General features: G+C 34.9%; 1 protein-coding gene across 3 annotated transcripts in view; it reads right to left on the reverse strand.

The window, feature by feature from the left end:
• Positions 1–749: 749 nt before the first annotated feature.
• The window catches only part of GABRA2 (gamma-aminobutyric acid type A receptor alpha2 subunit), a 61950-nt gene continuing 49733 nt past the window's right edge, over positions 750–12966 (reverse strand). For 2 of the 3 annotated variants that reach the window (XM_026846733.1, XM_026846735.1), the window contains 2 exons: positions 11273–11475; positions 750–7327 (listed from right to left, as the gene is read on the reverse strand). In XM_026846733.1, coding sequence (XP_026702534.1) covers positions 7019–7327; positions 11273–11475 — 512 coding nt within the window. In that variant the 3' untranslated portion in view covers positions 750–7018. Of the gene's footprint in view, positions 7328–11268; positions 11476–12966 lie in introns of all 3 variants that reach the window. The other variant, XM_026846736.1, reaches the window with a different exon arrangement.

The following is a 12966-nucleotide window of genomic DNA, read 5'->3' on the forward strand; positions in this document are numbered from 1 at the left end:
TCCAATATATTATTTGCTTCCTATGGGAAATTCTATCCTTAATGAAAAAGCACCTTCACAGAGGCTGTAATGGGTTGCTTAAAAATAAGCCAACAAAAACAAACAAACAAAAAACCCACACACAAATCCTAAGAGAAAAGCCGTGAGGGGAATTAAACATTTGTGCTGTCAAAGCATTAAAACCAAAAATACAAAATGTGCTATATTTAAATTAACTTTAATAAGAAGTACAAAAAGATAATGTTAAGCAATATTTTGCATGTGGTTAATAAATATTCTTCAACAGCAAGCAGTGACACATTCAAACATAAATCCAGTTATTTCTTTTACAGTTTAGAAAAGTAACAACTTTTTCCAGTTAAAACAAGGTCACAAATTACAGAATATTTTTGTCCTCTTTAATTATTTATAACTATGAAACCTACTAAATAAGTGAACTGTCACCCAGAAGATTTTATATGACGTTGATGTTCAAGGTTAAGTATACTTACATTTATCATGCAGTTTCTTACTATGCATATTTGATTGGTGTTTAATTTTCTTTAAAATTATGGGTTCCATTCTTCCTGTTTCCTTATTTCTTGTTAATATACTGGAAGCATCTATTTTCAAACTCCTATATATTCTTACACCTAAGTGACTCACTAAAGTAGATTTGTCATATGATGCATAAATGCTCTCTGACTCCAGCACAGCTGAGAAGTTGCTAACAATGTCTGAATCAGACTCCACATTATTTATTTATTAAAAAAAAAAAAAAAATCAAATATAACAAGATTTAGTGTAATCACTTCCATTAAAATTAAAGTGCCTTCAAATGTTTCCTAATAAAGTGACTTTCTGGGGGGGAGCGGAGTGAAGGAGTGCTGTTTAGGAACTGTTTTTTTAACAGTTTATAGATACGGTACATATTGTACATACGTATTCTAATAGGTGTGAAGTACTACATTGCATTCCGTGCTAATGCTAAGCTACAGTAGCCTATAAACTGATAAATTCAGCCAAAATGAACATCTAATAAAGAATATCAAAAGCAGTTGATCAAAGCAATATCTTGTTCCATTTTCTATTTCCATCCATCCTTAACAGTGTAGATAGATGGATGAAGTCCTGTAAAACAAATATAACACTTCAACCTGCTGAAGCTCACCTCTTTGAATATCAGATGAATGAAAGCACTCGGTGCAATCATTAAAAACCTTGAATGCATAAAGACACGCTCCAGGCCACCTGATTGAGTGAGGTATTCACAACATTATTTAAGGAATTAAAATTTGAAAGCAAAATATAACTTTTAAATCATCCAACCATAAAAATATATTCATATATATTTATGTAGACACCAACACTAGAGGAATAGTATACATCATCTTGCATATTTTAAAACAACCTCCAAATTCCTTTTTGTGTTATCACCTACTCCTAACTCATAGCACTTCCATAATATCTTAAAAGGCATTAATGTATACCAGGAATGAAACAGACATCAAGTCCTGTATTTCAGTATGGCTGGCTCTTCTTTTAAAGGGCTTATTTTCATAAGTTAAAGAACTAAACACCTCTATCCAAAGAAGAGCCCAGGTACTCTCAGGTGTACTTCCCTTCTTTACAAAATCCTTACTGACTTCAGTGATGTAAACAAACATCCTGAGGATACTAATCAGTTTTATTTTAAATTCAGTGCAAATTTTGCCCTGATCTCAGCCAGAGATGTCAAGCCCTCAAAGTTTAGCCTATTCCAGTAAGATGTAATCACAGACTCCAAAATATGAGTTCAAGGATTCAGCTAGAGAGATCTGAATCTAGAAAATTAAATGGTCTAAAGTAGAGGAAAACTTTTTTTTTTTTTAAATGTGTTTAATATCTGCCATTCATTGAAACAAACTTTTGACCCTTTAGCTTCCACTACTAAAGGTCTAAAATGATGAAGTCTTTTCTGGTTGTTAGGGAGTTTGGGTTATCTACAGAAATGAGGTGGAGGAGGCCTCCTTGACAAACAAACACAAAAAAAAAAAAAAAAAAAAAAAAAAGATCAAGAGAAGGTAATATTAAAGGGATATTACTAAAATGACAACAATCTAGCAGAAGGTGCACTGTCACTGGGAAGAGATGGAAGGAATCCTAAAACTCTGCTTTATAAAGAATGACTCCCTTCACTAGAGGCTGAAGTGTGAGCTGACTTTCATATAAACTCACTTAATTACTTTAACATTTCAAAGTCTTTAAGAAAAAAACTTTATATATTACATCAAATTATACCACACTCAGAAATTCTATTTAGATTAGTTTAGATGTTTGTACATTTATCATGTTCTGTGTTTTTTAGATGAAGCTATTTAACTTTCTGGGCTGATTTTAAAATGTTTTCTTCCTCTGCTTTAAAACCCATTGCATTGCTTTCTAAATTTTAGCATTATGTGTTTACACGTAATTGGGCATAGACTGATGATAGGTTCATATCCATACTGAAATCATCTTTCATGCAAAATTGTTAGGAATGGAAATGTTCAGAAGCATAGAGTTAATCTATTTCGTGAAAGGACGAGGCAAAAACTTGTGCACCACTTTCAGAATAAGAATGAGAGATAGAGGATGGATGCTATCTGTGCTTAAGTGAAAGTCGCATCTCTTAAGAAAACAAAACCTAGAATTAACAAAGTTCTACTTAATTCCTGAAGTTTCTTTTCCCCCTCTGCCCTAGATGTCCCATACAGCAGGAAGCAGACAACATTGCATGGTTTCCACAAAGCAGTCAGCAGAAGCCTCTCTGTTTCAAAGACACAACTCATGTCCCTCAAGTTCAGCAGAATTACACAAGAAGTATTTCAATTTCATATGCTCTAAAAGTTACTTTCCCACAACTTACATGTAGTAATAAGGCTCAGAACTGAAGCTGAAGCAAAAACACGCGTTACCTTCTTCAATGGATTCCTCAGTGTATTCCTCAATCCACTGACACAGTAACAAAGCCAATTGCTTCTTCTCTTTCCCCCTTTCCTCCTTCATACACCCCTACCTCTTCCCATCTGCTTCTGGTTGCTTTCACGCAGGCAGTTTATGGTGACCCCACTTTTGAAAACTCTCACCACCCCATATGTTATCTATAATCACTGGGAAGGGAAGATGATTCTGTAAGGCTCCCATTTGGTGTCTAGTGAAACTATTTCACGTTCTCTCCTATTAGCTCCTCAATTTAGCATAATGTTCAGTTGTATGAATAGTCTCCCAAGTTAAAACTTGTATCTCAGAACATCTACCATAATATTTTTTAATGGTGTTCGACAATGCAGCAGTTACAAGTTGAATTAACCCAGATATAGAAGGTGAAGGTAATTTCACTGGTTACAACATCATTGAGAAGTTTGCAAGCCACTCTTTTAAAGGAATCTGTTAAGTGTCCCACAGACAACACTGGCTGATAAACCCTGCTGATCTGTATATTCTTCATGCTGATTTATAAACTACTGTTAAATTACCAACTACATACATCCAGAAGTACATGCTCCAGTATTACACTGGAAACCTATTTCATAAACCTTGTTCAGAATTACGGTAATTCCAATCCAAGTTTACCACAGTGCTATATCATTGTATTTATTGTATTAATTTCTTAAATCACATAAAATATGACAACCTGACCCAAGCGTACTGGGAAAAATAGATTAACATATCAACCAAAAATTTCACTAGTAGATTCCATGTGCAAGTCTTTGATAGCAAAGTGACTTGTGTGTGCTCACTCATACTCTCTCTCCCCGCTTTAAGTATTTAAGACCAGCAAGTTTTATTCAAATTAAATGAAACTTCTAGGTATTTGGCACATACATTTGTGAGACCAGCTTTAAAATCCCAGACACTGATTATACTGCAAAATGAAAGAAGGCCTAACTCTTGTAATTCCGGTGTTCCTTGCATGATGCTTGCATTCACTTAAAACTTTACATTCAAATTCACTTAGCCAGTTGTTAGTTTTAAACATTTGCAACTTGTGTGTAGTCAGTTCACTCACTATAAGTGTTTCAGCAGTGAAACTATAAAGCAGCCTCCTTCCTCCCACCAAAGGAGTTTGCTTCAACACAGACCAACTGAACCAAATGTAAAAGTGGAACTTTTCTGGAGTGTATGCCCTCAAAAGCCTTGTTGATGCCCACAATAACTGCATGTAGATATAAAAATGTATTATATTTTCCACTGAGTTAATTTATATAGTATGCCTATTTTTCTATAGTAGTGTGTAATAAATGTATATTTAGCATGTGATAAACACCTGTTTTTTTTCTGACTGACTAAGCATAACACAAGTGTAGAGAAAATGATCAGTGAATGAAAAAATAATCATACCCAATAAAAGAGGTAATAGCAGAACTGACTCATATGAGACAGCATCAGGCTTCTTGTGGAATCTGAAGATACACTTTTTGCATGCAGCTCTGAATTACACAGATGTTATCTTCCAGAGAAAAAGTCTTGTTGGAGAAGAACTGTACTGTTAAAAATCTTTGAGGGGTTCCATTCTTGGATAAAGGTGCAAAATCCTTCCTTACCAGGTAATCAAACATGGTTCTGAGCACACTCATGTTTGTAGTGGGGAGTTCTGACTATACAGTGTCATGCATGGAGCAATACACAACATTGTTTAAAAATTGTGAAGGGTTTGGAGTACTTGGGATGTGGCCAAGGGTGAAACACAGTCCTCTGTTTCTCATACCCCAGTCCAGTGAGGTTCAGAGAGTCCCTAGATCTGCTGATGTGAACACGAGGTAAGAACTCCCCCTAGGTCACAGGAAGGAGACCTCAGCTACAGAAAACAATGGAGCTACTCAAGTTCAAGAGCAGTTTAGCATGGGCCTCCATTAAACTATACAGTCAGAGCCCTTTGCCAAAAACAGAGTTAAAAGTGAAGGGATTTTTCTACAGTTCTTATATTTACAATTATTTGTACATATGTACATATTTATATATTTATTCATACCTGGACAATGTGACATTAAAGGGATAATTTATAATTTACAAATGAAACATTTTAAATATGTATAATTATACTATGAAAAAACCTTTTTTTTTATTGCTTGCCTTCCAGCCTTATGCTCATAATCACACTATTGCACACATCTCCATGTTACATGGAAGATCTACATTTATATATAAATATATATGAAAATAAGGATATTTTTATTTTCATGTTCTGAGTAAAGTGCTCATTTTTTAACTACTGTTGATGAGAAAGGTTGAATCTGATGGTTTAATTAGAGGGACTTCAAGGGATACACACCTTGTCCATGCTTCTCCCTTTCATTTATAACTTACGAAATGTCTTTATTTTACTGAAGTCAACTCTGTCTTACTATTAATTCTATTCATAATATACATTTGTGACCTTGGCATCTATACTGTCACACAAAATACAAAACAGAATCACATTAAAAGCAAAGAAAAAGCAAGAAAATGAAACAGCAAATGAAAGCAGTGTTTCTTTTTGTTGTCTTTAGCGCATTTCCATGTCTTAAGATACTCTTTTATTTGATTTTTAGAAATATTTGTACAACTTTGTTAAATTCTGAACATATCTATTTTATGCACTATACTCAAGTACTGTACAAAACTGCAATAAATGACACTATACGACTACATATGTCTCTACTAGAAGACATCATCATAAAGGTGTATCTTTTTTTAAAGGTCAACTAATAACTGCTAATGTATGTGTGAATCAAAATATTTTTGATTGGCCAAGTACACTAAAATCTAAATACAGTACACAATTATTACTTATGTCATGATTTACCAGGCCTTTTGGGGCTTAAAGAATCTTTGCAAAGGCTCAGATGAAAAAGTTTTACTAATCAGTATTAAATGTTCATATAAAATTGTAAATGGCAGCTCCAATTTTGTTTTATTTGTGTATATGAAATACAGTTGATACCTACTGATGATGCATGACCTTTTATTAAAAAAATAACATTCAAATCTTAGCAAAACCATTTCTAGTATACAAAGTTGTTGTAAAGTTATGTCAGCGAAATGTGAAGTTGCAATTTACAAAAGCAGCAGTAAATTTTATTATATGGACAATTTCCTGAACTTAAATCATGGTTCTTCTTTCCCTTGAATACAATGCTTTCTGGGACAAATACAGGGAAATATTTTAATGGCAGGTTTTAGGATAACATTAAGCAAGGAAAAAGAGTGATATATTACTGATATACTTAACCCTGAAAATTTTCTGAGTGCTTTTATGAACCTGACAATAATCCTATTAAGAACACAAGAAAAAAGAAAAATAATCCAACTTTGCTGAACCAGACAACCTGGCTTAGCAACGTCAAATAAATAAAACAGTGAAAAGAATAAGAGTTTCACTAGCAGAAGTTGGTTGATATTGGAAATTTGATTAACACTTGTTTTTCCCTGAAATCAATTAGAAGAGTTTGTTAACAACTTCAAACAGGACAGAAGTAAGAAACTTGTGACTTTTGCCATATAGTAGTTTTTACTACCTCTTCAGCCTAACTAGTATCCAGAATGTTTGCGAACAATAGAACTGTACGATTTCCGTACTCTGTTATGTACATGGGTACTGCTATTGTATGAAACAATTACGCCTTTTTAAAAAAATCATTTTTTTAAATGACAGTTTCTTTCATTAAAGTAGAATTAGTTACTTTATAGAAAAATATTTTAACTTTAAATTAAAAAAATACTGTTCCTAAATAATTACGTAGGATCATATCTTCATTTCATTGTACGGAGAGAATATAATTCTGTATATATGTATCCTAGTTTAACAGAACTCCCCTGGGTATAACTTTTAAAGAGCTGGCTATATTTGCCATGGGTGCTATCTGTTTACAGACCCATGAATTAACACTGTGTTCCTCCTTTGGAGATACACAGATAAAACATCTATATACACTCTGTACATAATGGTTCACAGATTAGCAGTTATTAGTCGTACTGTACATAGCGAACAACCTATCTGATTAGAATGATGCTTTAAGTCCTCAGTGCAATTCAGCTTTTAGGTTGATGGCGCAAAGCCAAGTAAGACAGGCTCCCTGTTTAAATATGTAGCCCAATACACTAAATTGAAAGTACCAAATAAGACTGGAAACACTATTCTAGACATTCTGTCAATTTTGCTAACACTATTGAATGTCTTCTTTGCTTCCTGTGGCTTTGCTTCTGGTTTTGCCTTGTTGGGTTCTGCAGTTGTAGCGCTCTTGGAGATGGTTGGTAGCACTGAGTCCTTGGTAATATTTGGAGCATAGTTGGCAACTGCCACTGCATAGGCATTGTTTTTCTTAATGACAGATGCTTTTTCTTTTTTCTATTGGAAGACAGCATGAAGTTAAATATTTTATGTGCATTTGCCAGAATAAGACTTCATAAAACATCATTTCAAATGTAAAAGAAACAAACAAGTATGTGTGAATATGTGAAAAGCATACCAGGAATACCATACTGATAAATCCAAATATAAAGACAGTTCCAGTCTATCCAAAAAGAAGGCACAGGTAACATAAGAATTCTCTAAAATGATGTACTCCTGCATCACCAAATGCCCTACTGAAATTATATGAGGAAGGATCTGTTACTGCAATTGCAAGGATAACTGGATGGAGTTGGTCTTTCTCTAGCTGCTTTTTATCTGGCTTTTTACAACAGAATTGCAAGATCTTTAATATGTTCTCTGTTAAGAGAACTAGAAGGACTGAATGAGTGGACTGGAAAAAAAAGATTACCCGGCATTGTAATAAAATGAAAACTAGGCCATCTTTCACACATAAATCAATCATTATTATTATTTGAACACCTTATACCACCAACATATAAAGGAATTCCAGTAATGGTCTACATTTTTAAGAGATTCTGAAGAAATATGTCTGTGTTTACATATATATATACCATCCTGTGTATATACCATACACACACACACACATACACACACACACGAGAGGTCAGAAAGAGATTGCAATTAATTACTCCAACCTGGTAGTTGTAGAAGTCAGCTGAGAACTAGCCCAAGAACTATTTCCTGTTTTCAGAAATTATTGTTTAAAAAATGCATAACAGTGATGAAAACGGGGATTAAAACCTAAAAAATAACAGATGATAAGAAAAGTGGGATGGAATGACAAGAATTTAATGAAGTTCAGCAAAGGGAAAATTAAGTCCTGCACCTGGGGAGGAATAACCCCATGCACCAGTACAGGCTGGAGCTAATGCGCTGGAAAGCAGCTTTGTAGACAAAGCCCAGGGGTTCCTGGTGGACACCAAGTTGAACACAAGACATCAATGTGCCCTCATAGCAACAAAAGCCAACACTCTCCTGGGCTGCATTACAAAAAGCATTGTCAGCAGGCAGAGGGAGGTGATCTTTTCCCTCGACTGTCCTGGTGGGACACATCCAGAGTGCTGGATCCACTTCTGGGCTTCCCCGTTCAAGAGAGACACGGACATAATGGAGCGAGTCCAGTGAAGGACCACAAAGATGATTTAAGGCCTGAAGTGTCTGAAATATGAAAGGCTGAGAGAGCTGGGACTGTTCAGCCTGGAGAAGGCTCAAGGGGATCTTATCAATGTGTATAAATATCTGGTGGGAGAGAGTAAAGAAGACCAGACCAGACTCTTCTCAGTAATGTCCAATGAAAGGACAAGAGGCAATGGGCACAAATTGAAATACAGAATATTCCACTTAAACATATGAAAAAACCTGTTTTACTGTGAGTGTGACTGAGCACTGAAACACATTGCCCAGAGAGAGAGCTTATGGAGTCTCCATCCTTGGACCTATTAAAAAAATATCTGCACATGACCCTAGGCAAGTGTCCCTAGCTGACCCTGCTTGGAGTATATGGGAGTTAAATTTAATGATCTGCAGAGGTCCCTTCCAAGATCATCAATTCTGTGTTTTTATGGGATGGTGTTTGCTTTCAAATGGCTAAAGTTCAGCCAATGGCAGCCCAATGGCCACACTATGTCTATAAATAGATACAGGGATGTATAGGGAAGGAGTATAGGCTTGAATTTTTAGAGAGATATATATATGTACACAGACTAGCTCTGCAATAAGACTCTAATGCTATAAAATGATTCACTGTTTTGCAGCAATTCCAGAGAATGGAAGGATTTTGGTTTCTTAGGAAGCAAGGGTCTCCATATATCATTTAGAAGCAGGCAAATAAATAGTAGATTCAGTCCATCTCTTCCACAAATACAGAATTAAAGAGATGAAGAAATGGTTAACTTCTGGTTCATATAAGTAATCATCAGCTATTGTGTTAGTTTGGTTTGATTTTTTATTCTAAAGGAAGTGGCACACTTGAGGGAATTCTTGTGACCTTTTTCATACAGGTGGATTCCAATTTTTTACTTCCACTGGGAGGCATCTACCCAGATTCCAATTTTGGTATTAAAGTAGCTCCAATTTGATATTTATCAGGGACGTCTACAAATCTTGATGAGATATTCATGGTTAGATGTTATATTAGATGTTATACCCCAAATACCTTGTCTCATGAGATGTCACATAAGAAAATCTGGGATGAGGTGGGAATTCAGTATTGTTCCTTATTGACACGAGTATGAAAATGGGCTGACCAATATGTAGCTTGTTCCTGCATCTGCTTTCTTGCGAGACAAATTCCATGTTGACAGCACTTAGATGGGAATTTCCACATAATGTAAACACAGATGACTGTCACTGAGGGAACACATTTCACTTTACTTGGTGAAGGGTAAGCCTGGCTGTGGGTGCACAGATTCATTCAGCAAAAATAAGTGCAGATTACTGAATCAAATTACAAGAGGAACACTCTAATTGATCTACAATTTCTTCCTTTCAGTCACATTTAGTGTGGTTTTAGAAGTTATTTGTAATGCCATCAATGAGACCTGCATAGTAAAGATGAACTGTATTTTTGTATGAGAAACTATTTATATTTTAGAAGTTTAGCTTTTGGTTAAATCATTTTGAAGAAAAAGAACTGTGTATGTGAATGGTATATAAATGGAATGGCTGATTTTGTCATTCCTAAGGAAAGAATACTAGCTGTTAAACAGTTGCCTCCTAAGATCATGAGACAACAGTGCTATATTAATTTAAAGGAACAGCCAAAGGATTGGAAGGGTTATAAGGGCTCCCTACATTATTACAATGCCAGGGCAATGTGCCAGTCTGAAAAGCTTCACTCATGACAAACTGATAAACTTGTAGTGATTTGGTATCTACTTCTAGCACAAGGGAGCAGATCGTGAAGCTATGAATAGTTCATGTCTTTCCAGAAGCCATAGGGAATTATAAGCAATATACTCATTTTCTCTATTTCTCCTTTACCATTAACTGAACATTTTGCTTCTTTATGCATTCTGCTTTATGCATTCAAAGTGCTTTGAAACCATCAGTTAATTAAACTTTGCCTCACGTCCACTATTATCATCTAGAAAGCAAATAATAGTCTATCCTTTTTTAAGGAGAACCACAGAAATCAGAGTATTCTTTGTCAGAAGAAATTCTTCTCCATTGGTAGAATTAGGGACTGGGATAAAACAAAATTTTATAATATAGCAAGACAGTCAAAACAAGAAGTCAGCTATCACCAAGTTCATTTTGTTCACAAAATAAGAAATTCTGTTAGGTTAAAATTTCTTCATGCTATCACACCTACACTGCTATCAACATCAGAAAATAAAGGTGTGACTATGTTTCTGCACACTCAGAGCATCAATATATCATAAATGAAGTAATCAGAATTTTGTAGACCTGCTATTTAAATTAATTAAAAATTAATGGCTACATATCCTTATGATCAGTTTCAGAATGCAGAAAATGTTCAAAACTTCTAGAATTTGTAATTAATAGTTTTTACATATATGGGCATTCAGTTGTTTTTCTGATGCTTAGTTACCAGGAAAATTTATATATATTGTATTTTTAAATCTTTTTTTTTATTACCAACTCAACTGGATTAAATAATAAAAAGGTGATCAATATAATCTAGATTAAATTTTCTGAATAACCAGATAAAAAGTTGTATCTGAGTAGTCAAGAAACAAGTCAGAATGTTCTCAACACACACACACACAAAAAAAAAAAAAAAAAAAAAAAAAACATGAGGACAGAAATATTTTTGTTCAGGACAGAAAATACATCTACATTCTTTCGATTTAAACAGTTTTGAGGGTTTTTTATATAGCCAAACTTATCAAAATAATATATTACAGCTGGCTTAGTGCAATTGACTGGAAATAGGGCTATTTCCTTAGGACTTACCTTATCATTCACCACACTTTTTCCATCCCAGGCCCATCCTCGCTTTGTGAAATAATTTACAGTTGCAAATTCAATTAATGCAGAGAATACAAATGCATAGCAAACAGCAATAAACCAATCCATAGCTGTTGCATATGCTACTTTGGGGAGTGAATTTCGAGCACTGATGCTCAGTGTTGTCATTGTCAACACAGTTGTTACTCCTGCAAGGGCACAAGAAAACAGAACATCCACGATTTTATTTGGATTTTGAATATTAACAAAAATACAAACCAAAAATTCTTATGGCATGTTTGTGAAACACAATGGAAAATTTGCTTATCTGAATTGGTGACAAACCACCAGAACCATATTAAAGGCTGCATATGAAGTTTCCTTTGAAGTATTTTAGTTCAAGTCTAAACTTCCCTGTTTTAACCAGTTGAAGATTTTACTTACAGGAGATAAGAAAATTTTCTCTTTTTTTTTTTTTTTTTTTTTTTTTTTTTTTTAACAGTTCCTTAATGGAATCATAATATTTTGAAGCATTAGAGTAATAATGATCAATATGTTGATGGCTTCACTGCAGTGGCTGCAGGTCTGGCACCTATCCTACAGACACTACCATCCAAATTGAATTTTATTATTAGAAATGATGATTTTTTTTTTTACCTATAGCTGTCTCACTAACCATCTGGCGACATAGTTGAAGACATAAACATGTTAAGTTTTCATTCAGGTAACATGGATCTTTTCTAGATGAGCATATTGATTTGAAACGACAGATTATTATAACTCTGTATTATGTGTCAGAAAACAAAAGACTTGATCCAGGAAGATTGTTCTTTTACTGTGGCAGTTATTAAAAGGACGGCATTTTACAGTACTTTGTACATAATGAAGAGCCAGTAGGAAGACAGGAATTAAACTCAAAAATATCAGAAAAAAAGGTACGTGGGAGGAAAGGAAGAGAAGAACATTTTTCTGAATCAGTTTTAGCAAGCAGAAACCCACAGCCACAAACACAGTCTCCATTCCTTAAGTAAATCAGTTTTCCCACCTCAGCCTGCATCACACTTAGACAAATTAAACTATTTCCTTTGTGGCACACCATTAAATATGTCTCCAGAATGAAAAGCAACACAATGATGTACTTAGCACAGATCAGCAAACCTACACTCCATTACGACAGGCAAAGGAGATGCCATGGCAAAAATATTAGTAACTACACATCACAGCTTCAGAAACTACACACTCATAAAATTGCCGTAAGAAGATCCCCAAGAGAAAGTAAAGTCTCTCCCTAAGCCAGATCTTCCACTGTCAGCAACCTGTCACCTGGGTTCTGCAGGATCAACATAGCTCAAATTTTTTCCCTTCTGCTACAAGAGAAGAATTTTTAACCACCGTGTGAGAGGGAAGAGAGGCAGCAAATACACCTACTCAGACCTCTTCAGGCTTTGCAATTTCTATCCCTCCTGTAAAGAATATCCATCTCTGAGAGTGCTACAAAGGATGACAGAGGAAAGCTAAGTGGACTCAGCCTCAGCGCGACTCTCTTTTGATGTGTCCCCTGTGCATCAGGGAAAACAAGGCACAGAAACATCCTGCTGAGTCATCCAGACACCTTAGTGAACATAATTCTCTAATTGCTATTTTTCAGACTCCATAAATTAAAGAAGTGGATTTCGTCTGGAACCAGCTGTGACACTGTT

The sequence above is a fragment of the Athene cunicularia genome (assembly GCF_003259725.1).
Source record: "Athene cunicularia isolate RWA chromosome 4 unlocalized genomic scaffold, athCun1 chr4_part1, whole genome shotgun sequence".
NCBI classification, from domain to species: Eukaryota; Metazoa; Chordata; class Aves; order Strigiformes; family Strigidae; genus Athene; species Athene cunicularia.